A 27,621-nucleotide genomic window follows, 5' to 3' on the forward strand; every position below is an offset into this window, starting at 1 on the left:
AACATAGGAGATATGGTTTTGATCCCTGATTCGGAGAGATCCCTTGAAGGAGGGCATGGCAAACAACTCCAGTATTCTTGCCTGGTGAAACTCAGGGATAAGGAAGCCTGGTGGGCTACACAGTCCATGGGATTGCAGAGAGTCCAAACACTGAAGCAATTTAGTGCCCATGGATGCATGGGATGGGGTATGCCCTCCCATTAGTAGGCAGGTCAGTAAACCACAGTAATTGGAACAGAATTAGTTCATTTGTATGAGGGGGTGGAGAGGAGGAGAGAGCTGCCCGCTCAGGAGACTGAAGAAAGGTCCTGAGACTGGACCACAGAATGGCTAGGCATAGAGGGGGTTCATGGGGAGGGGGAGGATACCATCCAGGAATGGGGCTGGACCACGAGGGGCACGGAGCTGGTGGGAGGGTCAGGGACAGAAGGAGCTGGGGTCAGTGTCCCTGGCATCTCCTCACCATCCACGTTTATCATAGCTCTGACTGCGGAGTCAGGAAAGACTACAGGTCCTGGGTGGAAGGAGAGCCACCCACAGAGGCTCAGATTCTCCTGGAACTCACCCCAGCAGCCAACAAACACAGACAGATTCAGCTTTGAGTGGTCACTTCACCTGCAGGAAGCTGATTGTCATCCTGAAAGGAGTTGTCCCTCAGGGGGCAGTTGGCATCAGTAATGGAAAGGGTGGTCCTAAAGAAAGCAGCCTCTGCCAGCTTCCTGGGTGACCAGCAGGACCCTCTGACAGGGACTCCCCAAAAGTTGAGGAGGAAGAAGGCCAGGATGGAGGATGGTGCCCTGGAAACTGTCAGGAAGCTGGGGGAACATGCAAGTCTTATACAAACACTAGCCCTGCTAAGAGAAATGGTTGTGGTTTCTTTACTCAAAGTAACAAGACTTTTTTTTTTTCTCAGTGACCTTGAAAGCATCAACCATAAATTCTCACAGGGCCAGGCAGCAGACTGGTGCCAGCCCTCAGGGCATTTGCCTCTGTTTTGTGAATTCTGAAAGTTACAGTGTGGGTTTGGGGCCTTTCAGGAGCTCCACACTACATTCCAAGTGGGGAAGATCATAGGAAGATCAGTAGAGACCCAAGACAGGAAGCCGGGATAACTCTCACTCACCTTGAAGCTGCAGAGCCCACAAGAAGACATCTTTCAGGGCCCACCCTGTCAGGGAAACTCACTGACTAAAATCTCTGCATCTTTGATCCTGGGAGGTGCAGCTGGCCCACATTCCGTTCTCAAAATAGACAGACAAATCCTGTCTACATGTCCTAAGGGTCTGATTCTGGTATGGAGATGGTATTAGGGTTGGGGAGCCACTGAACTTGTTCTCCAAAACCACCAGCATGGCCAAAGGGCGGAGGAGGGAGACTGCCTTGTGGCTGCTGCGAGATCTCTGGCACGGTTCCAGCTCCTGCTCACAACCATCAGACCAGACCTGGCTCCACCCCCAAAGAAGGCAGCCTGGAGGGAGGAGGATGGGAATCTGCTGAGGGTCCAGCCCGAAGACTCAGCTGGTGTGCACTGCACTTCTTTCTCAATGCATTTGTTGTTCAGCCTTGTCTGAGAGCCCTTGTGTCACAGATCAAACAGGTGGCCATGGAACCCATCTCATTGCAGCCCTGCGTCCCCCAACCCCTTGTGGGACCAGCAACGAGGGTCAGGCCTTTACAACCTCACAAGCCCTCTGACATTCTGGACAGGATTCCAGGGGGTGATTCCAAACCTTCTGAACACACACCCCCAAGACATAGAGTGAATCAATGATGCTTTATTTGATTTCATTTGGTTTGCTGAGACTAATACTATTTGTATGTGTCATAAATAATAATTTGAAAATCAAGTGTCTTCAGTTTAACTATGAAGCCCTAGCGTGCATTCTAATAGGTGAACTTTTCAAATGAAATTTTAGAGAAAAAATAATCAACAGAAATTCTTATTTCCAAGATGGATCAAAACCCGGTTTCTGTGCCCAAACCTGCCAAGGCCACCAAATTGGCACCCAGGCTATTGGATCAGTCTGGTAGACACCGTCCACTGTCAATAGACACATTCAGTGAAGAGGGGCTTTTATCCCCCTGCCCATCATTTCCATCCTGGGGAAGAGGGAGACAGGACATGGGAAAGATTCATCTGAAGAGGTGGACAGAGCCAAAGCACAGGGGACTGAAAGCCCCAGTGCCTCATGTCCTCCCCACAGTACGGCTTTTCACAGCTGATGTGGGTCATAACACACAAGGGACAGAATGAAGACGTGAGCATCTGATCCCAGTTCCTCAAGCATAATATGTCTCTTTCTTCCTAATTTCTTAGAGTCCTAAGCAATGACCCAAACAAAGCCTGGGGACTGGGTGGGAGTGAGGCGGAATGTGTGTTCTGGTGCCCTGAGAATCCCCCTCTCCACTCTATTTCCCTTCCTCCATGTGTCCTCTCCCCACCCATGACCCAACTCCCGCCTACCACACACCCCACTCTTGGATTACAGGGCCTTAGCAGGCTGGGGGTAATTCCAATATATCATGAGATCCACCAGGAAGCTGGGCAGGTAGCTCATGGGGAGATAGAGGAACTTGGCGTCCCAACCAGCTGAGTATCTGCTGCGGGGATGGCAGGCGGTGAGGGCGTGCTCCATGCAGTTGGTCACCAAGGACAGATTTCTAGCCCATGGTGCCTTCAGAAAATCCGATGCCTTTATAACTGTCCAGAAGGAGACACCATCCTAGTTATTCTCATTTTCCAGCCCTCCCACTTCCAGATCAATTTGACTCCCCAAAAATTCTGTTCTCTTCGAAAATCATGGTCCATATCATATCAGTAGATTTCACTGCAATATGTCCTAGCACTTTGCAAAAAATACACTTCCACACTAAGTTAATGCCCTCTAGTACCTTTCCAAGGAATACGAATACTACATACTGGAGGTCTCTACCCACACTAGAAATAGAGGCACCTGAGAAAAGGTGGTACTAACATGACCTTGCCGTGATTCCAGGGATGTATCCCTCTGTGGCATCAGTCTCCTTTCCAAATTAAAAGCGTTTCTGAAGAGAAACTGTTCTCTAGATCTACCAAGCTTCAATCCTTCACTTCTGTCACCAGTTGACCAAACAGAGACCTTGGGTATGAGCTCATATCTCCACTTTGTGGTTAACTCAGGGCGTAGAGGATAGGACTGAGACTAGAGGAGGTACTAATGATGTATTTCTGAATATTTTTCCAAAGCCCACAGCTTACTCACAGTCTGCAAGAAAGTTGTCTCCATAGAGGTCCTGGATCTCTGGGCTGGCATGATCCCATGATGTCTGGAGATTTTCATGATACACCTCTTCTTGGGTCAAATCAGTCAGGAAGTAACCCGGCTCAATCACAGCCACCTTCACTCCGAAGTAGGAGAGCTCCCTCCTGTAATGTAGACAGGATGAGGAGCAAGGACTTAAGAGATTGTACAAGAAGAACATGAAAGAACAGTCAGACACCACTACAGGCCTGGGTGAGATGGGCTGGGAGCTCTCAGAAGTTGGAAGGCACAGAAGCCAGGGAGAGAAGCTCATGGTGATGTTACTGCTTCTCTATAGAGTTTGACCATTTTCCCAATTATTTTACGCCCTGTGCCTATCAGCTCTACATCTGACAAACTGTACTGCAGAGCATCGCTTAAACGCTGCCTCCTCCTATTCCTCTCGTTCCAATCAATCACCATGTCTGCATATTATGTCTTTCCATAGTCCACATCCCCTGTCTCCCCTCTCTCACCCCAGTAACCCCTCTGTCCTCTAAGGAGCATCCACTTGCCTGTGGACAGAATTCCCACACGTCAGAGCCACCCTCTCTCTGCAACCAGAGGTCTCTACCACTGATTTGACTACGTGGCTCCCTTGACTAATTGCTTCAAGGGGTACACATCCCCCCAGGGCTCCCAGAGCCTAAATACCACAGCAGCTGAGCACATGAAAGGCCTGCACAGGCAAAACTATCCATTATTGTGCCTCCAATAATTTCTGACCGTGGGCCCTCCTGCAAGGCAGTAATAAGTTGAATCAAACTCTATAGGTCTGGGACCACCTGGGGATGCCAAAGACACGAACATGCTTCCCATCAAAAGACATACACAGTAAGTGAGAGGAACCTAGAAGGAAGAGGCATTAGGCCTGTGATATATGAAAATCCCTGTAGAACACCCCCCCTCTTGCCCCCTTCCCTGCCTCAGTGAATATGTGAAGAAGAGAAGGGCCTCCCTCCCAGACCATTACCTGAGGGAGTCTGAGAAGGCCTCCACGCCGTACTTGGACATGCTGTAGCCTCCACCAAAGACAGCCATCCGGCCCATGACACTGGAAACGTTGACCACACGGCCTCTTGCCTTCCGCACCAGGGGCAGCAGACTCAGGGTTACATCTATCACTCCCAACAGGTTCACCTCCAGAATCTTCACGAAGTCCTGCTTGGTCAGCCATTGATTGGGTGCCATGGGTGTGCAAATGCCGGCATTATTCACCAGACCCCAGAGTCCTGGGAAGGGTGAGGGGGAGAGGGCAACACTGTGCTCGTCCCAGGAGAGAGGACTGAGCCATGCTGCCGTTCACCCTCCAACCCGGAAGGACTTTAGGAGAGAGGCTGCAGGGGAGGGGCTGGAGCAGAGACCAACATACTCCTGGGGGTTTGAGGAGGTCAGAACCTGTGAGTAGTAGTAGGCACACACAGAAGGTGTGCCTTCCTCCCAACCCAGTCTTCACACTCCACCCACTGCCTGGTGATAAGGAACAGGAACCCCAGAGTTGATGAAGACAGGTATTGAGCTTGAGGAAATCTAGTGGGTCTATAGTATGGAACTCAAGAGTGAAGTTTTGGGTTTTCACGGTCCATGGTATCTTTGAAAGTGAAAGTCACTAAGTTGTATACAACTCTTTGTGACCCCAGGGACTATAGAGTCCACGGAATTCTCCAATCCAGAATACTGAGTGGGTAGCCTTTCCCTTCTCCAGGGGATCTTCCCAACCCAGGGATCAAACCCAGGTCTCCCGCATTAGGGGCAGATTCTTTACCAGCTGAGCCACAGGGAAGCTCAAGAAGACTGGAGTGGGTACCCTATCTGTTCTTCAGTGGGTATTCCTGACCCAGGGATTGAACCAGTGTCTCCTGCATTGCAGGCAGATTCTTTACCAACTGAGCTATCAATGGTGTCTTTGCACACCATTAATAAATATTTCCCAGCTTTCAAGATTTTCTGACAGCTTCAGGACTGAGTGCCCAACAGTTAGTATGAGGAAAAGAGAGGAAACATAGAGAGGAAAAGAGAGAAAAAAAGGAATCAAGAGATGAAGACAAAAACAAAAAAAGATGACTATAACTGAGTGCGGATTGGTTGGGTGAAACAGACCTGAGATCTCAGTATTGAGGGAACTTAGTGGCAGACCTGGTATTGACCTCTAGGACCTGGGCTTGAAACACCCGCACTTCAATACTGAGCAATGTGTCTCAGGAATCTGGAGAATTCCAAGGGCTATTTTGGGGGAGGGCAGGGATGCCTCTCCTTACCCTTAACACCCAGAGCACAGAGTTCACCCCCTACCCCAGAAAACTCCACCTTCTCCTCCCACTCACACAGGAGGCCACCCTGGCTTCATCTTCTTGGTACAAATTCGCCCGGCTTAAAGGAAACCACTTGCAAGAATCGAAGACACAATCCCAAGGTTTTAAAGTAAACCTTTAGCAACCATAGGCCTCATGGCTGCAGCAGCAGGCATTCAAGGTTGCTGGGGTAAGGGAACCAGAAGTTCCACACAGAGAGCTGAGTCACTACCCTGTTCAGCAACATGCTTGACTTGTACGATGAATACAGTATCAAAGACACAATCACCATACATGGTTATAGTGTAGGGACTTGGGTAGAAGGAAGTTTGCAGAGATATCATTTCTGTGGAGTATGGTGAATACAAGATAGGAAATAATTATGTATCATACCATGAAATACTTTTTAGTAAGTGATGCTATTTTAATGTGTAGTATTTTCTCAGTCATAATTTATGATGTTTTTGAAGAAATTTTTATCATGTTCTAAATCTATGTATTTTTATATAGTAGAAGGAAAGGATAAATATGTGTAAATATAAGATCATGTATGTCAAAACACTAATAACCCTTATCTCTGGGTGGTGAGATTTTTAGAGTGTTTGGCATATCTCTAGTTTACATAGGCAGATTTGTAGGAATTAAAAAAAAAAAAAAAAATCAGTAGAGAAAATCAGAAAGCCGCGAGAGAAAGTAACTCCATAGTAGTTATTTGACTTCCCCTAGACAAGCCCTGAGAACTCAGTATTGTTATTTGAAGATGAGTGACATTTAAAGCCAAGTGAAATGACTATGGGTCTCCAACAAGAACATGATCAAGTGCTGAGAACACAGCCCAGCTCAAGTGCTTCCCTCAGACACCATTGCAGCCTTTCAACCAGAGCCCCTACCTCCACCCCTCCCCCAGGAAGTCCACCCTGATCACCCTGCTCACTCAGTAGAGAGAAACCCAGACTTTCTGCTGAGACCGGAGGGAATACCAGGCAGGGAATCTACAAGGACACTGTCTCATCAGGGAACTCTCTCCCCCAAACTGCAACCCTCAAGGTCAGGAGGTAGGGGTGAGAGTTGGAAGAGGCTCGTCTGGTCAGCTGAGTGAGGTGAGGAAGGCAGATGGGACTTCACATCTAGGAAAACACCTTGGACTCTTCCCCAGGGGGCTGACAACCAGTGCCCCTCACACAGAGAGAAGAGTAAACAAACAAGAAATGTGGCGGTACCTCTGTCCCCCACACGCTCCTTCACCCACTCGGTGGCCGCAGCAACACTCTCAGTCTTGGTGACATCCAGGATCACCGTCTGCAGCCTGTCTGATGTCTGGTTCCTCAGCTGCTCCGCCCCTTGCTCCGTCACACACGCAGCCAAGACCCTCAAGCCTTTCAGGTCCAGCTGCCTGGCCAGCTGGTTCCCAAAGCCCGAGTCACAGCCCGTGATGAAGACGAACTTGTCCCGGAGGTGGCTCACCACCTGCCTCTCCCGGTACCAGCGCAGGAAGTAGTACAGGCCCAAGAGGACTGCCAGGTACAGCCACATGGCTTTGTAGGGGACGGTTGTGGTGAATAGGGTCTGGTTAGTGATCAGACAGGAGCAATTAAGAACATGCACCAAGCTGGTTAGCATGGAGGCTCCAGACTCTCTGGCATGGACTTCTCAAGATTTTCCTGTTCACCTTCTTCAGTGAGTTATTACTGACGACGATCCCAGTGCCTGCTTTTTGGTACTCTTAACCCGCTTCTCATCAATACCATTGCATTTCCAACACAAAACCTTAAGGATGACAATACCTTCCCCAATCTTACTTTCCTGGTCCTCCCACTCCTCCTGTTTCCCTCTGCCCACCTCTCCCTTCTCAATCCTCACACCCACACATGCATTAGAAGTTTTGCATTCCAGATTTCATGGTTCACAATCAAATTGTTTCCTTTTTCTTACTGAAGCCTGTGACCAGGGTCCCCCAGGTTATTGTACATCACAGGAGACTTTTTCTAATGAAGATTCTTATAATGGGATACACTTGGAATCAAGACACACATGACTTCAAAGCCCAGCTCTGCTGCCAACAGGCTGTGTGACCTTGGCAGCTGGTGAGCCTCTGACCATGTTTCCTCTCTGGCTTAGCTCACAGAAGTCTCTCCTGAAAGACAAAGTTCCCTCAGCCTCTCTAAGATTAGAAGGAGAAGGCAAAAGAGAATAAGGCTTCTCCTGATACAGTGGCTCTCTGGACCAGAAAGATGTTCAGAAGAGCAGTGGGGATGTCTGAGGCAAAGAGAGGGCACATGAAGGAAATGAGGGAACACAGGCAATGGTGAGACTTCTCCCAGATGCTGGGATGCGTGTTGGAAGGACTCACACAAAGCTGCTCTAACAGGTGCTCCCCTGCCAGTCAGTGCCCTGGGCATCTCCTCACCATCCATGTTTACCACAGCTTTGACAATGAAACAGATGCCCTGGAGCCCATCCCAGCAGCCAGGAAACACAGAGAGGAGGACAGATTCAGCCTCTAGTGGTCACTGCCAACTTCAGGGTGCTGACTGCCTCCTGAAAGGAGTTGTCCCTCAGGTGGCAATCAGCAGCGGTAATGGAAAAGATGGTCCTGAAGAAAGCAGCCTGTGCCTGCTTCCTGGGGGACCAGCAGGACCCTCCACAGGGGTTTCCCAAAGGGTGAGGAAGAAGAAGGCCAGGATGGAGGATGGTGCCTTGGAAACTGTCATGAAGCTGGGGGAACAGGCAAGTCTTATACAAACACTAAATCTGTTAAGGGTGAAGGTTATGGTTTCTTTGCTTGGAAGAAACAGATTTTTTTTCTCTGACCATGAATTCCTTCACCATAAATTCCCACGGGTCCATGCAGCAGCCCCATCCCACTCCTCACATCATCATCTTCCCTTTCCCCACATGAAAGTCACATGATGACTTGTGGGGTCTCAGGAGCTTCAAACTCCTGTTCCAGGTGGGTACAATGACAGGCAGGTCAGGAGAGAGCAGTAAGAGGCAGGAGCTGGGGTGACACTCACCTGGGATCTGCAGGGGCCAGAGCAAGAAATCTTTCAGAGGAGTTACTGCCAGGGAGACTCGCTGACAGAAATCTCTGCATCTTATCTCCTCAGAGGGGTAGTTGGGCCAGATTCCAGGGCAGAACCTCTGACGCACATACCCCTTGGCGTAGCCCCAGCGCATATCAGCGGGGACCACTGTCAAGCTAAGGCCACCCTCCACCCACTGCCTGTTCTACACCCAGGACAGTTCTCTGAACAGGTGGGGGTGTAAGTAACAAATGGAAGAGCTGGAAGGGGTAGGAAGTGAGGGCAAGCTGTGCAAGCTTGTTTCCAGCTCCACTATCTGAAGTGGAGACTGAAATGTAGAGACCGATCAGTGTGTTTAGGTGATCGGAGGGGTTGGGGAGTCACTGACCACAGGCAACTCACAAAAGCCAGGACAGCCCAGGGAAAGAGTGACAGCACCTTCCCTTTGGCACTCCTGCGGATCTTCATAGCATGGGTTCCTGCCCCTGCATACATCCATCAGAGCAGACCTAGCTCCCTCCTCAAGGAAGGTGGCCTGGACAAAGGAGGAATGGTGCTCTGCTGAGGGTCCAGGCTGAGAATGTGAGCTGCTGTGCCCTGCACCCTTTTTCCAGGGCATTTGTTGTTCTGCCTTGTCTGAGTTGGGGGCGGTGAGTCACAGTCCACAGAGTTGGCCATGGAACTTATCTCAGTGCAGTCCTGCGTCCCCCAACCCCTTTTAAGACCAGCAAGGAGGGTCAGGGTTTGTAAGCTCACAAGTCCTCTGACATTCTGTAGAGGACTGCTGGAGATGAGTCCAGAGCTCCTGAAGACAAACCCTCAGGGCATAAAGTGAATTACTGATGCTTTACTTGATTTCAGTTGGTTTGGTAGGTCTGGTGGTGTGTGTGTGTGTAAATAAAAATATGAAAATGTGGGGTCTTCAGATCAAGCAAGAAGCTCTAGGTTTGCATTGAAGAGGAGAACGTGGATCGACCTTGAGGGGCTGGCACACCACAGCCTGAGGGATTCAGAGATCCTTGAGGATCCTCTTGGTCACGTTCATCTCTTCAGCAGTCCCCTCTCTGACACTAAGCCATTAAAAACAGGTTTGAGTTTCAGGGGTCCTGCAGCATCTGACCTCACTCTCTGTTTGCTTGAAAATGGTGATATTGTTCTATGACGTAAGGTTCCCTTAAACACACCATAGTCTCAATTTTGAAAAAAAAAAAGAGAGAGAGAGATAAAAATTCAGTATTTTAGTTGACTCTTGGAGAAGTCCTTCCCACTCCAATTGCCCTCAGCCCAGATATCTGTATAGCCGTACAAATGCCTTCTCCACTGAATCCATACTCAGACCATCATGAGAAGAGAGGACACACAGAGAGCAAGGGTCTCTGGAAGCACTGGGACATCAGGGGAATTCCTGCCCTGATCACAGTAGGTGCTCAGTAAGTGTTAGCAGAAAACATAAGACCAGGCTCCAGAAGTGACTCCCATTCTCCTCCATTGGAGGGCGGTGGGAGATGATCTGGGCTGGGGGACCTGGGAGGTAGCAGACGATGGAGGGTAGTGACTCTGTAGGAGGTGACGAAGTGAAGACTGCAGGGAGGGTTCTGGTGAGAGAGGCTACATGTCCCCAGGGAAGGGTTTGGGCCCTGCCTCTCCCTTACAGACCTCTCTTTGTTTGTCCATCCTTGCGTTAATCCTAGGACCCCAGATCACACAATAAGCCCCAGAAAGACAGATTAGCCCCTCACTTCTACAGACAAAGGGATGCCTTCACTTCCTTCTTCAAATCCTCCTCAGGTCACCCCACTCACCCCTACACTCCTCAAGGACACCTGACTCTTCCTCTCATAGACACACACCCACTGCTGCCCAAGGCCATGGTCACAATCACTTGTCCTATATAAAGTTTTCACCTTTTATTTTAAGGAAAATATAATCAATGGAAATGCATGGTTTCAAGACAAAACAAAAATTGGTTTCTATGTCCCCCTATTGAAGACACTGTTTTCCAGCCAAGATTGGCTGAGTTGGCACCTAGGCTGGTGTGTCAGGCTGCTGGTCCATCCTCCACACATACCCCTGACTACAATTATGTTTAGGGAAGAAGGGCTTTTATCTCCCATGTGCATTGCAGTGGGAGGGAGAGACTGGCCAGGGCCAAGGCACACCTGGAAGAGGTGGACATGGGCAAAGGGTAGGGGCCCGAGACCCTCCCAGCTGCTCAACCCTTCCCTAAATGTGGATTCCTCTGGGTCGCAGGACGACCATAAGGCTCAGAGCCTTGAGAGGCTGATCAAGGAACACAACACAGACAAGAGCTATTCATCTTAGTTTCTCACTACAAAACATGTTTCTTCCTAAGTAATGTCCCAAAAGAAGCCTGGGAAGGAGGTGGGAGTGGGGTGGGATAGGTGTCCTAGTAACATGAGAACCCCGCTCTCCACCTTATTTCCCTCCCCCCATGCATCCTCTCCCCTCCCAGTACCCAACACCTCGCTACCATGCACCCCAGCCTTGGGTTATAAAAAACAAAAAAGCAAGGAATATCACTCACAGTCTGGTTCTACAAGGATTAAGTCATTCATCACTACATTGCTGGCTTATAATGTACAATGAAAGAAATTCACAACGAAGAGCAGGAGAAGGAACTCTGCTCTGGGAAAAACAGCAAACAGGCCATCAGATAGAAATACTTCAAAAGAAATTCTTTATTACCATGGAATCTTGCATCTTTCCATACTTAACAAAGCAGTTAAATCATTAACTGAGATATGTGTTCCTTGGGACTAACAATAACCTTCTACTGAGATGAATGCTTGATTGCACATATCCTTCAACCGAAATTACTGGTTTCTGTTTCTGCCTCTTTGGGGCAGGACCTCAGAGTTATCCTATAAACTCTATCCTGGGACCTTGTCCTCATGGGACATTGTCCTCAGGAAGACACTAAATCACTTAACTCACAGCTCTTACATTGTAGGGTTTCTTTTGTTGCTTTTTTTAAGTTGATGATTTCATGGGCTTCTCATGCATCTCTAGTATATCATGAAATCAGTCAGGAAGGTGGGCATGTAGCTCATGGGGAGATGAGTGAGCATGCCATTCAGGCCAGGTGAGTAACGGATCTGGAGGTGGCTCGTGGCAAGGCGTGCTCCATGGAGTTTCTCAAGAGTATTAGACTCAGATCATTTTGGCTTCAATATTTCAATTGACTTCATGACTATCCAGAGGGCAATCTCATACAAATATATTCTCATTTCCCAACCCTCCCACTTTATTTTATATTATATAGTATATACATTATATTCCCCTTCTTTTTTCAGATTTTCTGACACATTTTGGACTAAATGCTCAACAATCAGTATGAGGAAAAGAGAGGGAAACAGAAAGAGACAATGAGGAAGGGAGGGTAATTCAGAAAGAAAAGAGACAACAGATAAAAGACAAAAACAAAAAGATGAGTATGGTCTGGTGCAGATTAGTTGGGTAAAATAGACCTGATGTCCATTCTCTACATCTGTGTCTCTTTTCCTGCCCTGGTAATAGGTTCATCTGTACTGTTTTTTAGATTCCACATTTATACATTAATTTTGAGGCTTCCCTGGTAGCTCCGCAGTAAAGAATCCACCCACAGTGCAGGAGATCTGGGTTCAATTCTTGGGTCAGGAAGATCCCCTGGAGAAGGAAATGGCAACACACTCTAGTATTCTTGCCTGGGAAATCCCATGGACAGAGGAATCTGGTAGGCTACAATCCATGGAGTTGCAAAGAGTTGGACAGGACTGAGCAAATAACACTATATGCGTTAATACATAGTGTTTGTTTTTCTCTTTCTGACTTACTTCACTCTGTATGACAGACCTAGGTCCATCCACATCTCTACAGATGACCCAATCTCATTCTTTTTATGGCTGAGTAATATTCCATTTTATTATGTACTACTGGACATACATAGTAACATGTATAAAATAGATAGCTAGAGGGAAACTGCTCGGTGCTCTCTGATGATCTAGATGGATGGGAATGAGGAAGGGGAGAGGTCCAAGAGGGTTTTGAAATACCCACATCAATACTGAGCAATGTTCCTACAGGAATCTGGAGAATTCCAAGGGTAGGCTTTCAAGGGGAAGCAGGGCTGCCTCTATTAACCACTCTCCTCAAATAGGAATTTACACTTAGTGCCAGAAAAATCCACCTTCTCCTCCGACCCATAGGAGGCTGCTCTGTCCCCAGGCCCCTCATTTAACAGGCGCCCAGCTTCATGGAAACCTGTCTGGGAGACACAAAGACAAATACCAAGAACTTAAAGACTTAGCAACTAATAGAACTCAGGGCAGAAGAGCAGGGTCAGGGCAGTTGGGAACAGGGTGTCGGAATTAGTAACACACAGAATTAGTCCCTCCACTGCTTAGTACTAAACCTGCCCTCAGAATGTATATTTTCCCACCATATTTGACACCAAACACCCAATCAATATATACGATCATATTATTGTACCACACATGGCTTATGTATGTGTACACTCAGTCGTGTCCAACTCTTTGCAACCCCATGGACTGTAGTCCTCCAGGCTCCTCTTGTCCATGGAATTTTCCAGGTAAGAATACTGTAGTGGATTGCCATTTCCTACTCCAAGGGATCTTCCCAGCCCAGGGATCAAACCTATGTCTCTTGCGTCTCCTGCTTTGCCAGGCAGATTCTTTACCACTAGTACCACCTGGGAATCTCTACCATACAAGGAATGTTAGCCAATATTTTGTAATAAGTGTAATGGAGTGCAACTTTTAAAAATTGTAAAATAAAAAATAAAAAATTTTAACAAGGCAAAAACAAACAAACATAACCAACCAAAACCCTCCCCACCAAAAAAGTAAAAAGTATGGTTATACTAGAAAATTGGGTAAATAAAAGTCTACCAAGACATCATTTATGTTCAACACAATGAGTAAAATCTAGGAAACCATTATGTATCATATCCATTGCATACCACTTTAGTAAGTAATGCTACCCTACAGGATAGAATATTCCATCATTAATAATTATGTTTTTGAAATGTTTCTATTTATAATTCTATTTATAATCTATGTTATAAAATTGATTACCTTCTTTTAATGAAAAGAAGTACAATAACACTATTTGCAAAATATAGTACCATGTATGTCAAAATGTTATCAGTACATATATATGGGTGGTGAGATTTGAGGTGAATTTGGTTTTCATCCTTGTACTTTTCTGTATCCACAATGATCATGTTTTACATTTATACCAAGATAAAAGAAATTAATGTTCTTCCTTTCACCAATAAACCACAGGCAGAACTGTGTGAACAAAAAAAGAGGAAGAGAAAGCGACCCCATAGTTTTTTCTGACCATCTTTACACAAGTCCTGACAGCTGCGCCATCATCTGAAAATGAGTGACATTTAAACTCGTGTAAGACAACTACGGGTGACCAGCAAGAACATGATCAGGGCTGAGAACACAGCCCAGCTCCAGCCCTGCCCCCAGCCCCAGCTCCATGCAGCCTTCCAACCAGAGCTCCCGTCTCCTCCCCTCCTCCAGGAAGTGCACCCCAATCACCCTGCTCACTTAGCATCAAGAAACCCAGACCTGCTGAGAGAAGAGAGGACACCAGATGGGAAGTCTGCAAGGACACATTCTCATCAGGGGAAACTCTCCCCCAAGCTGCAAAACTTCAAGGTCAGAGATGGGAGTAGGGGGTGAAAGAGGCTCCTCTGTCAGCTGGGTGAGGTGAAGAAGGCAGGTGGGACTTCAAGTCCTGGAAAACACCTTGGAATCTTTCTTGACAGGGGATCTCCCCTTCACACTGAGAGAAGAAATAAATACAAAAGAAATCTGGGTGGTACCTCTGTCCCACACATGTGCCTTCACACACTGGCGGCAGCAACAACGCTCTCTGTCTTGGTGACATCCAGGATCACTGTCTGCAGCCTGTCTGATGTCTGGTTCCTCAGTTGCTTGGTCCCCCACTCCATCAGACACACAGCCAGGACCCTCAAGCCTCGTAGGTAGAGCTGCCTGGCCAGCTGGTTCCTGTTCCCGAGTCACAGCCCGTGATGAAGACGAACTTGTCCTGGAGGCGGCTCACCACCTGCCTCTCCTGGTACCAGCGCAGGAGGTAGTATAAGCCCATGAGGAATGCCATGTATAGCCACATGGCTTCAAAGGGAACAGACACACACAGAGTGAGGTGAAATAGAGTCTGGCTAGTAAACAGACAGGAGGAATTAGGAACATGCATGATGATGCTTGGCCAACCAGGTTCCAGGCTCTCTGGCATGGAGTTACCAAGTTTTTCCAGTTCACTGTCTTCAGTGAGTATGACTGACTCTGACCTCAATGCATGCTCTTTGGTATACTTACGTCATTTCTAATAGATGTCATTGCATTTTAAACACAAACCCTTAAGGATGACAATACTTTTCCCAACCTCACTTTCCTAGTCCTCCCTGTTCCCTTGGCCCACCTCTCCACTCTCCACCCCCACCCTTACCCTCACAGATTAGAACCCTTACATCCAGATTTCATAATTCACAGCTAAATTCTTTCCTTTTTCATATTGAAGTCTATGACCTGGATCTCCTAGATCTAGTGGAGATTCTTACAAGGGAATACACCTTATAAGGGAAGACACACATGGTTTAGAACCCAGTTCTACTGCCAGTTAGCTGTGTGACCTTGAGCAGCTGGCTTAGCCCCTGACCAGGCTTCCTCTCTGGCTCAGCTCACAGAATTCCCTCCTGAAAGACTAAGTCCCCCCAGCCTCTCTAGAATTAGAAGGAGAAGGCAAAAGAGAATAAGGCTCTCCTGATACAACGGTTCTCTGGACCCAAAAGGTGTTCAGAAGAGCAGTGGGGTGTCTGAGGCAAAGAGAGGGGACACAAAGGGAATGAGGGGACACAGGCAGTGGTGAGACTTCTCCCAGATGCTGGGATGGGTCACACAAAGCTGCTCTAACAGGTGTTCCCCTTTCACTGTGTGAAGATGCCCTACCCGCAGCTCTGGGTGCCTGGCTCTGTTGCCCTCTCCCTGCTCTGTGCTCAAACCCTGCCCTGCCAGGCAACACACACAGAATCCAGACCACGCAGACACTAAGAAAAGACTGATTTGAACCGTGACATCATTAACTGGAATGCTAATTTCCCCCCAAGCACGGAGGGCTGCAAAGCCCAATAATTGGGAAGGAATTAGTTCAGTTGGTATGAGGGTGACAGTGGAGAGGAGGAGCGAGCTGCCCACTCCGGAGACTGAAGAAAGGACCTGAGACTGGACCCCAGAGCAGCTGTGCATGGAGGGGCTTTCTCCATGAGGGGGAGGATACCATCCTGGAATGGGGGTGGAATTCTGAGTGGAACAGAGCTGGTGAGTGGGGCGCCTCCGTCCTGGCACCCCTGCAGCCTCTGATGGATGGGGCTGTAGTCCCTGTTCAAGTCACCAACGGGACCTGTTCCACCCCTCAAGGAAAAAGCCAGCACCCTCAGGAGGCCGGTGAGGCATGCTGAGGCTCCCAGGGTCTCCAAGAAGAAAGACTTCCTTGTCGATGTGGTTCTCCCTCCACAGTGCCTGGCTCCCAAGTTGTAACCCTACAAGAAGCATGCATGGGTGGTTTGTGTTTCAGGAAGTACTAGCAGAAACCAGAGTCCTCATCAGTCCACCAATCCGTGACTTCTGGAGAGGATTCCTGGAGTTGGGCCAAACCTCTTGAACCTCTTTCCCCTTGGGGCTACAACAGTCTTTGTCTGAGGGGAAGATAAATGATAGGCATCAAAAAGTTCCAGCTGAAGCCCGAAGCAATGGCTTACTGTTACTAACCTACAGGGACTGTGCTGCTTGTGCTGGGTGCTAGAGAACTGCTGCCTCAGAGCCCTGGAGAGCAAGGGCTGAGGCTCATCATCTTCTATTTCCAGAACCTGGCAGTGCCTGGCATCTGACAGAAATGAATGAACCTTTCCACGACATCCTCTTCCTCTCTCCTTTTCCCCCTGCATTTCTGACCTTGTCTGACAAGATGAAATCCCCCAAAGCCTCCATCTCCCTCATGTTTATTATAAAGGAGGGAATGCAGAAGGCCTGAGCAAATCCTCTCCACTCCAGCTCTCCAGGAGTCTAAGAATCCATATGTTGTCTTCAAAAGCATGAAACTTTAGGAAGGTCAGGTCTCAGGAAGCACCGGAGAATTTGAGGGGACTTTCTGTCCAGCACACATTAGGTGATCAAAATGAGTTACTAGGGGGCTTCCCTGGTGGCTTAGATGGTTAAGAATCTGCCCACAAGGTGGGAGACCCAGGTTGGATCCCTGGATTGGGAAGATCCTCTGGAGAAGGGAATGGCTACCCACTCCAGTATTCTTGCCTGGAGAATTCCATGGACAGAGGAGCATGGCAGGTTACAATCCATGGCGTCGCAAAGAGTCAGACATGACTGAGCAACTAACACACAAGTTAGTAGAAACTGAATAAATATACTATCAGCAAGGGATTGTCGAAAATCTACAGAGACCCCAGGAAGGTGCTTTGGGTCAGGAGTGGGGGAATCTGAGGGAGGAGAAGAAGCAAGGGGCAGGGTGGACAAGTGAAGGAAGGGAATGCTGAGGCATTCCAGGAGGTTGCTGGGCGGGGCTGGTTTCTCTGGAGGAATGGTACCCGGGGCCCTGCTGGTCTCTGTCTCTCCAAGCTTCCTCTTCCTTAGACTAACGTGCATACCCCCACACACATTTTCTTGGGAAACCATGAGAGGAAATGGCTGTCCTTCATCTTGTGGAAGGATAAGGGCTGGGAGCAAAGGCAACTCACTTCCCCTTTCTCACGTCCTTCCCCAGATCAAACCACTCTTCTCTTAGCCTCCATAAAGTGGGCTTCTCCCGACTCAAGAAACACCCCAAAACTCCCAAGGCTGAGTCCCCTCCTTGGAAGTGTCAGCCCGACCCCACTGTTTTTTATCCTAGCCTTCATCCATGAGAAGCTCTTCTAGGGTGGTCATTTTTAACCTTCTGGACATCATGGACCCCTTTGAGCATCTAAGGAAGGCTCAAAGCCCCATAAAAATGACTTCACACAACAGACAGGGTTTTGTATGTACTTTTCAGTGAGTTCACAGACCATCTAAAGCCATTAGGTGCCAGCATCCAGCTCAAAAATCCTTATAGTAAGAGTTTACTGAACTACTAGCAGTGTGACTCGGGCAAGTCGTTTAATCTCTCTTTGGCTCTGTGTATCTACATAGAACCCACCTTTTTAAATTGTGAGGATTAAATGAAGTAGTCACAACTGGCAAATGTAAAGGTAGTAGCTGTCAGCTATAACTGTTACTACAACTCATTGAGGGTTCTTGACCTTCTATGTAAGAAACACACTGTCATAGGATAACTAAATAGAAGAGGAAGGTGGTGTTGAGCCAATTTGCTGCTGCTGCTGCTAAGTCGCTTCAGTCGTGTCTGACTCTGTGCGACCCCATAGACGGTAGCCCACCAGGCTCTTCTGTCCCTGGGATTCTCCAGGCAAGAATACTGGAGTGGGTTGCCATTTCCTTCTCCAAAGCATGCATGCATGCTAAGTCGCTTCAGTCGTGTCCAACTCTGTGCGACCCTATGGACAGCAGCCCACTAGGCTCCTCTGTTATTGGGATTCTCTAGGCAAGAATACTGGAGTGAGTTGCCATTTCCTTCTCCAGTTGAGCCAATTTAGAGTGGGAAAAAATGGATAGTGTTGGTGGAAAGGTAGAGAGGATCTCGGTCAATTCCATTAAAAAAGGATTTTTCCAAGAAGTGGAAAAGGGGGCATGCTTATGCCAGATGCTTTACATATACAGTGTTATGTATCTCATACAATAATCCTGCAAGGAGCACCATCATCTTCATTGTATACATAAAAATGTAGGCTCAGGAAGATAAAGTGACTTGCCCAAAGTCACAAAGTTACTTACTGGTGGGACAAGGTGTCAAAGCTAGGTCTGGTCCCCAAGCTAGGATTCTCTCTACCGTCTCCAGAATGCGTGAGAGAGCAAGAAGAACTGAACAGAGCCAGGATCCCGTCGCCGGACTGTATCCATCACTGGGGAGCCTGAGGAGCCCCTGATCTGACAAGGGGAAGCCACTGCAGGCAGGCAGAGCAATTCCAAGCTTAGACTTGGCTTCTGCACTCAGTGACCTTCAGGAAGCTCAGCTTGGGGAAGGAAGTGCAGTTGTTGCCAAACTCCTCTGCCTTAACCTGTCCACAATCCACCTGCCCTTGCACATGAAGTAGGGTCCTTGGCCACACAGGCCGGGCAAGCAGGGCAATTTCTGGGACAGCTCACACTTGCCCCTTTCTCCAATGTCCAGACACAAGCCCCTGGCCCCCTCCCGACCCTGGGAAGCTGCTTGCCTTTATCTGTGCCTCCCAATAACTCCTTCCTGGTACCTTCCTTCCTTTCTGATTGTTGATTACAATGTCTTGTCTATATATTTTTGAAAAAAAAAAGGGGGGGAGGAGAGGGGAGGTTGGGAGGAGAGAGAGGAAAGAGTAAATTTCCAGGAATTGTTTGGCTGCTGCTGCTCTTATTGCTTGGAGCAAAGCTGTTTGCCGCCCCCTCCTCCTGCCCAGCTTGGCAAGAAGCCTGGGCTCCTGCCCCTCCCTTTCCCCCTCCCTTCCAGTCTCCCTTTCCAGCTGCCTACCTCCTCCCTCCTAAGAAAAACACCCACAAGAAAACTGCCGAGCTATCACTTATTCCTTCCTGAGGGAGCAGCTTTCCCTCTGGGCCTCTGCCAGAAGGAACCACCAGCATTTCCTCTTGCTGAAATTAACACAGTTGGGTGATGGGGTGGGGGAGGGGACTGGGGAGCAGGTGGAGGTGAGGAACCAAGGAGTGATGTCTCCATGTGGGACGGAAGAGGTCCTTGACAGAAGATTCAGAGACCTGGGAGCAAGCCACTATAAGACAATCTTGAGAGGAAAGGAAATGATCACAGATCAGAATGTGTGGTCCACGTGGAGGGAACAGAAGCCAAAACTAAAGGTCTTTCTGGAGGGTCTGCAGTCCACTGGAGCCTCCATCTGTGTGGGTCAAAGGCACTGAAGAAGGAAGTGAAAATTCTCAGAAGGTTCCTTACTGAAAAGAGGTAGCCCATAGGATAGAAACTGAGATCCTAAACAGAGAGAGTAGAACTGTCTGGAAAATAAAAGTAAACCTCATTTTAGGGACTTCCCTGGCAGTTCAGTGGTTAGAACTGGGCACTTTCACTGCCAGAGCCTGGGTTTTGGTCCCTGGTCAGGAAACAAAGATCCCACAAGCCTCACGACATGGCAAACACACACACACACACACACACACACGTCACACATCACACTTTATCTGTTTTTAAAATCATTTTCTTCCTCTCTGCCTTTTAAAAAATTATTTATTTACTTATTGCTTCCCAGGTGGTACCAGTGGTAAAGAATCCAGTTGCTAACGCAGGAGACACAGAGACTCAGGTTCCATCCCTGAATCGGGAAGATCTCCTGGAGTAGGAAATAGCAATCCGTTCCAGTTCTCTTGCTTGGAAAATTCCATGGACAGAGGAGCCTGGAGGGCTATACAGTCTATGGGGTCACAAAGAGTCGGACATGATGGAGAGAACGTACTTATTTATTTATTTATTTTTGGCTGTGCTGGGTCTTCGTTCCTTCTCTGGCTTTTCTCTAGTTGCAGAGAGCGAGACCTACTCTCCAGTTGCGGTGCACAGACTTCTCACTGCGGTGGCTGGTCTTGTTGCAGAGCCTGGGGTCTAGGGCACCCGGGATCCAGTAGTTGTGGTTCCTGGGCTCTAGAGCACAGGCTCAATAGTTGTGGTGCATGGGCTTAGTTGCTCCACGGCATGTGGGATCTTGAGAGACCAGTGATCCAACCCATGTTTCCTGCATTAGCGGCAGGCGAATTCTTTACCACTGAGCACCAGGGAAGCCCCCTGAACGCCACATTTTACATCGTCACAGCTCATCGTGACAGATTTCTGGACCTGGGAGTGATCTGATATGTGAGTGGAGGTGTAACACAGTAAGAAATATATATTTTGGGGGCGGTGGAGGCAGCGGCAGTGGAGATATAGGATGTGGCCTCAGGAAGTGAATGGTTTTACTCAGAGGGCCTTGCGCGGCCTTTTTCCGCTGGCAAAGCGCTGCTCCCTTCTCCCAGGCCACTGCATTCACTTTCGAGGCCTTCTGCTATATGCTGGCTGGCGCTGCTGCTCACCTCCACGTTCATCTTCTTCGCCATTTGTTTATAGCATTGGATGAGTTGAAGACTGATTACAAGAATCCTATAGACCAGTGTAATACCCTGAATCCTTTTGTCCTTCCAGACTACCTTAGCCGTGCTTACATTCTTTTTTTTTTTTTTTCATGCTTTCTTCTGTGTCTTGTTTCTTTATGTAGCAGAGTGGTTTACACTGGGTGTCAATATGCCCCTCTTGGCATATCATATTTGGAAGTATATGAGTAGACCAGTGATGAGTGGACCAGGACTCTATGATCCTACAACCATCATGAATGCAGATATTCTAGCATATTGTCAGAAAAAAGGATGGTGCAAATTAGCTTTTTATCTTCTAGCCTTTTTTTTTTTACTACCTATATGGCATGATCTATGTTTTGGTGAGCTCTTAGAACAACACTCAGAAGAATTGGTCCAGTTAAGTGCATGCAAAAAGCCACCAACGAATGGATTCTATCCAGCAAGATCCTATTTCCAAGAGTGGCCTACGGAATCTGATCAGTTACTTTAAAAAATGATTTCTTAGTTTTTAAATGTTTCCACATTTTTTTGCTTTTGGAAAGACTGTTTTCATATGTTATACTTGGATAAAGAATTTAAATGGAATTACATATAAATTAATATAAAATGATGCCTCTGGGATTTCTTTGGAAGGAATGATGCTAAAGCTGAAACTCCAGTACTTTGGCCACCTCATGCGAAGAGTTGACTCATTGGAAAAGACTCTGATGCTGGGAGGGATTGGGGGCAGGAGGAGAAGGGGACGACAGAGCATGAGATGGCTGGATGGCATCACTGACTCAATGGATGTGAGTCTCAGTGAACTCCGTGAGTTGGTGATGGACAGGGAGGCCTGGCGTGCTGCGATTCATGGGGTCGCAAAGAGTCGGACACGATTGAGCGACTGATCTGATCTGATGCCTCTGATGTTGACAGGTTGGAACTTGCACTCCTTAAGGAACAGCCATAATCCCTTGAATAATTGCATTAATTATTGACTGTCCTTAGTCCATTGGAAGCTTTTGTTTATAGGCGCTTATAGGACTCATTTTGGTTTTATTGAAATACCATTTAATTGTAAATTAGCTGTAGATATCAGCTCATGTAGATATCAGTTCTGATGAACTGAAAATATGTATCTGACCTGTGGGAAACTTCATGGGTTTCCTTATCTATCATGTAGGTGATTATATATGGATGCATTAAAAAAATAGTGAGTGGGATTTTTTTCCTCTTGGACTTGAAATACTGTCCCTGTATGTTGCATGAATGAGAGATTTTCTCATATTTCCACCAATGTAATATACTTGCTTTAATTCTTAAGCATAAGTGAACATGATACAAAAATATATGCTGACTTACTTGTGAAGAATGTATTTAAAGCTATTTTAAATGTGTTTTAATTTGTGAGACTTTACTTATTAAGAAATTAGTTACTATACTTAATGTTATAATCTGGTGATAAAGGTATTCTTAAGAATTTACAAGTACTTTAGATTTTCAAAACTGAATGAGAAAGAACATTGTATAACCATCCAGCTGTTCCTTTAGTGCAATACAATAAAACTCTGAAATTTAAAAAAAAGAAATATATATTTTTGTCTCTGCCTCCAGTTCCTCACACAGAGCTCCTAAAACCTTTGTAATTTTCTGAGTGATGAGAGCATCTTACACAGATTTCCCAGATTCCTTGGAAATTCCTGGGTGATAGGAATGTCTTTGTTCTAATGAGGTGACTCCTGGCCAGCTCCTGAATGGCTTCAGGATGGGGGTGCCCACCAGAAAGACCAAGCCTTGATTAGAAGCTTAGAACTTTCAGCCTCACTCCCATTATCCTCTGGAGAGAAAAATGGTGTTGGGAGGCTAAATTAATAATCAATCATGTCTATGTGACGATGCCTCCATAAAAATTCCTAAACTATGGGGTTCAGAGAGCTTCCAGTTTGGTGAACAACACATCCATGTGCCAGGAGGGTGGTGTATTTAAACTCCTTGGAGACAGACCTCACCCTATGTACCTCTTTTTCTGGCTCTTCCTTTATAGCCTTTACAATAAAACAGTGAACATAAGTAAATGTTTTCCTGAGTTTTGTGAGTCATTCTACCAACTTATGAAAACTGGCAGGAGGGGATTGTGGGAACCCCCAACTTTGTAGTCACGTTGGATAGAAGTGTGGGTACCTAGAGGAAGCCATTGCTTGCAACTGAAGTAAAGACAATCTTGTGAGCCCTTAAACCTGTAGTGAAGTGAAGTGAAGTCACTCAGTCGTGTCCGACTGTTTGCGACCCCATGACTGTAGCCTACCAGATTCCTCCGTCCATGGGATTCTCCAGGCAAGAATACTGTGGAGTCTGACATTAACTCCAGGTGGTTGGTGTCAGAATTGAATTACAGAATACGTAGTTGATGTCTGGAGAGTTGGAAAACTGGTTGGTTTTGGGGGGAAACTCTACACATTTGGTGTCAGAAGTGTCATGAGTAGAGAAAGCTTTAAGAAAACTGAAATATGTAAAATATCCTTTTCCATGGAGATGGCTGGTGGTGACGGTGGCATTAAGTACATGTGAATATACAGATGGCCAATAAACATGAAAAAATGGTCAACATCACTCATTATTAGAGAAATGCAAATCAAAACTACAATGAGGTATCACCTCACACTGGTCAGAAAACCATCATCAAAAAACCTACAAACAATAAATGTTGGAGAGGATGTGGAGAAAAGGGAACCCTCTTGCACTGTTGGTGGGAATGCAAACTGATGTGGCCACTATGAAGGATGGTATGGAGGTTATATTTAAAAACTAGGAATAAAACTACTATATGACCCAACGGTGGTAAAGAATCTGCCTGCCAATGCAAGAGACGCAGGAGATGTGAGTTCAATCCCTGGGTCAGGAAGATCCCCTAGAGGAGGAAATGGCAACCCACTCCAAAATTCTTGCCTGGAAAATTCCATGGACAGAGGAGCCTGGTGGGCTGCAGTCCATGGGGTCACAAAGAGTCAGACACTAAAATCCCACTATTGGGCGTATACTGAGAAAGCCATAATTCCTACTACTTGACATATACTGAGAAAACCATAATTCAAAAAGATACATGCACCCCAGAGTTCATTGCAGCATTATTTACAGTAGCCAGGACAGGGAAGCAACCGAGATGTTCATCAGCAATGAATGGATAAAGAAGTATTACTTAGCCATAAAAAGGAATGAATTTGAGTCAGTTCTAGTGAGGTGAATGAACCTATAGCCTGTTATACAGAGTGAAATAAGTCAGAAAGAGAAAAATAAATATTGTATATTAATGTATATGTATGAAATCTAAAAAAAATGGTACTGATGAACCTATTTTCAGGGCAGGAATAGAGATGCAGACACAGAGAATGGACTTCTGGGCACAGCCAGGGGTAGCGGGGAGGAGAGGGTGAGACGGATTGAGAGAGTAGCCTTGAAACATATCCATCACCGTATGTAAAATAGTAGCTAAGCAGAAGTTGCTGTATGACACAGGGAGCTCAACCTGCTGCTCTGTGCCAACCTAGAGGGGTGGGATGAGGTAGGGGTGGGAGGCAGGTTCAAGAGGGAGGAGACATATATATATTTATGGTGGTGATGGTTGCCTTGTCACATTGTGGTCACATTATCGTATAGCAGAAACCAACACAACACTGTAAAGCAATTATCTTCCAATTAAAAGTTAAAAAAGAATTTTAAAAAGTGCATGTGAATGTACTTAATTCTACTGAACTACATACTTTAAAATAGCCACAATCGTAAATTTGATGTTATGCTTATTTTACCACAATTAAAAAGGTCAATTAGCAGACTTAAAAAAAAAACACTCTTTGAATGGATAAACAAAATGCACTATATCCACACAATGGAATATTACTTAGCCATAAACGGAAATGAAGTATAGATACAAGCTACAACACAGATGAATCTCAAAAATGTTACGCCAAGTGATGTAAATCGATAAAGTTAGAACACTCCTTCACACCATACACACACATATGCACATACAAAACTCAAGATGGCTTAAAGACAAATATAAGACATGACATCATAAAATTCTTAGAAGAGAACATAGGCAAAACAGTTTCTGACATAAATTATAGCAATGTTTTCTTAGGTCAGTCTCCAATAAATATAGAAATAAAAATAGAATAGAAATAGAATAGAAATAAAAATAAACAAATGGAACCTAATCAAACTTACAAGTTTTGCACAGAAAAAGAAGCCATAAAAAAATGAAAAGACAACCTACTGAATGGGAGAAATTATTTTTGCCAATGATGCAACTAACAGGGCTTAATTTCCAAAATATGCAAACAGCTCGTATAACTCAATAACAAAAAAATCAAAAAATGAGCATAAGACTTAGACATTTCTCCAAAGAAGGCATACAAATGGTTGATAGGAACAGGAAAAGATGCTCAACATTGCTAATCATCAGAGAAACGCAAATCAAATCTACAATGAGGTATCACCTCACAGCAGTCAGAATGGCTGTTTTTTAAAAGTCTACAAATAATGAATTGTGGAGAGGATGTGGAAAAAAGGAACCCTTCTACACTGTTGGTGGGAAAGTAAATTAGTGCAGCCACTACAGAAAACAGTATGAAGGTTCCCTAAAAAACTAAAATTAGAATTGCCATATGATTCCCTCCTAGGCATATCCAGAGGAAATTCTTTCAAAAAAGATGCATTCACTCCAATGTTCATAATGGCACTATTTACAATAGCCAAGACATGGAAGCAACCTAAATGTCCATCAACAGATAAATGGATAAAGAAAATGTGGAATACTAGTCAACCATAAAAAAGAAGGAAATAATGCCATTTGCAGCAACACGGATAAATCTAGAGATTATCATAAGTGAAGTCAGAGAAAGACAAACACCATATGACATCACTTAGATTGGAATCTAAAATATGATACAAATAAACTTATTTACAAAACAGAAACACTCACGGACATAGAAAACAAACTTATGGTTACCAAAGGGGAAAGGTGGTGGGGGGGATAAATTAGGAGTTTGGGATTAGCAGATACAAACTACCATGTGTAAAATAGATAAGCAATAAGGTCTTACTGTATAGCATAGGAACTATATTCAATACCCTATAATAAACTACATAACCACTGGTGATCCATTGGTTATGACCCCATGCTTCCACTGCAGGGGGAATGGGCTGGATCCCTGGTTGGGGAACTAAGATTCTCTGTGCAGCATGGTCCAAAAAAAAAGAATATATATATAACTGAATCACTTTGCTATATACCAGAAACTAACATAACACTGGAAATCACCCATAGTTCAATTTTTAAAATCTTTTAATATTATGCTAAGTGAAAAAGAAAAGACACAAAGGTCTCACATTGTATGATTCAACTGATATTAATTATCTTTAATACATAAATGGCTTGCCAGGTGGTGCTAGTAGTAAAGAATCCACCTGACAATGCAGGAGATGCAAGAGATATGGGTTTGATCACTGGGTCGGGAAGATCCCCTGCAGGAGGAAATGGCAACCCACTCCAGTATACTTGCCTGGAAAATTCCATGGACAGAGGAGCCCGGTGGGCTACAGACCATGGGGTCACAAAGAGTTGGAAATGACTGAGCCGCTGGGCACAATACATAAAACCAGAGAGACAGAAAGCAGAACAGTGGTTGCCAGGACTGAAGAGAGAGCAGACTTGAAAGTGCAGGCTTAACGGATGTGACAAAATTTTCTGCTGGGGTGACGAAAATATTTTGGAATTACATAGAGGTATAGTTGCACAACAATGTGAATACTAAATGCCACAGAATTGTAAACTTTAAAATATTAATATTGTCATAGGGATTTCACCTCTATTAATTTATGTATGTCCAATCCCCTCCAGCCAACACACCCCTGGCCCCACAAAGCATGGGCCCAGCTCCAGGTGGCTCTGCTCTCACTTGGATGCTGCTGTGTGGCTTGTGTGAGACAGGCAATATCTCTGGATAAGGAAGCCCACCCTCCCTCCCCACAGGGCTTCCTGGGGGATCAAATGACTAACTGAGATGAAAAAGCTCAGCTGACACAAGATGCTCACCAAGAACACACATCCGGGGTTCCGAGCCTTCCTCTCGGCTTGGAAGCAGCCTGGTGTCTGTCTGTCTTCTCTCTCTCTCCTCCATACTTGGCTGGAGCAGTATGGAGCTTGAGGGCTGGAGAATGCTGTTCACCTCCCCCTCCCCATCCAGGAGTCTCCCTGAAGCTCAGCACAGTCCCCTCCCCATTCAGTCTTACCTCTCTCTCTCCAGAATCTCACCTCAGATCACAGAATGAAGGCTGGAGGAATGGCAGGGTGGCCATTCAGCAGAAGGGCCAGAGTGATTATATCTGAATAATTTTCAGATTTATTTTAGCCCTCCTACCCCCATCCAGTTCTATTTCAGTAGGAGTCAAGACAGGGGAGAGTGGGATTCCAATCCAGTTTATCAGTGGAAAATATATACATATATAAAGCTTTAGCATGTCACTTTGATGGCTCGTTTAATTCTCACAAGCACCCTTATTAAGAGATATGATTGTTGTCCCATTTTGCAGAGGAGAGCACTGAGGCTTAAAGAGGTAAGTTCACCCAGCCACAGGAGTCTGGATTTTAATGTTTGCAGCCTGACTCCTCCCTGTCACCACCACACTGGAACTTTTGCTGTGACTTCCCCTCTAACTGGATTGGGAGAAGGCAGGAAAAACCCCGACCCTCTCCCACAGAGCCTCAGCCAGTGATACTGCTTCCCGGATG

The 27,621-nt window shown here is 46.2% G+C and overlaps 1 protein-coding gene and 1 pseudogene across 2 annotated transcripts; one reads left to right on the top strand and one right to left on the bottom strand.

Moving 5' to 3' along the window:
- Positions 1–2,091: 2,091 nt before the first annotated feature.
- On the bottom strand, positions 2,092–7,105 carry LOC104988105 (retinol dehydrogenase 16-like). 2 transcript variants are annotated; one of them, XM_010839300.1, is made up of 4 exons: positions 6,793–7,105; positions 4,255–4,513; positions 3,250–3,406; positions 2,092–2,723 (listed from the first exon to the last, which is right to left on the bottom strand). In XM_010839300.1, the coding sequence occupies exons 1-4, from the start codon at positions 7,103–7,105 to the stop codon at positions 2,484–2,486; spliced, it is 969 nt and encodes a 322-aa protein (XP_010837602.1). In that variant the 3' UTR covers positions 2,092–2,483. The 2 variants fall into 2 exon arrangements, with proteins under 2 accessions (XP_010837602.1, XP_010837603.1); XM_010839301.1 differs by having other exon boundaries at positions 2,092–2,701; positions 3,243–3,406.
- Positions 7,106–20,649: 13,544 nt separating this feature from the next.
- LOC104988104 lies at positions 20,650–21,282 on the top strand (annotated as a pseudogene).
- The last annotated feature ends 6,339 nt before the right edge of the window (positions 21,283–27,621 follow it).

This window comes from Bison bison, unplaced genomic scaffold, assembly GCF_000754665.1.
Source record: "Bison bison bison isolate TAMUID 2011002044 unplaced genomic scaffold, Bison_UMD1.0 scf7180017864115, whole genome shotgun sequence".
Lineage (NCBI taxonomy): Eukaryota > Metazoa > Chordata > Mammalia > Artiodactyla > Bovidae > Bison > Bison bison.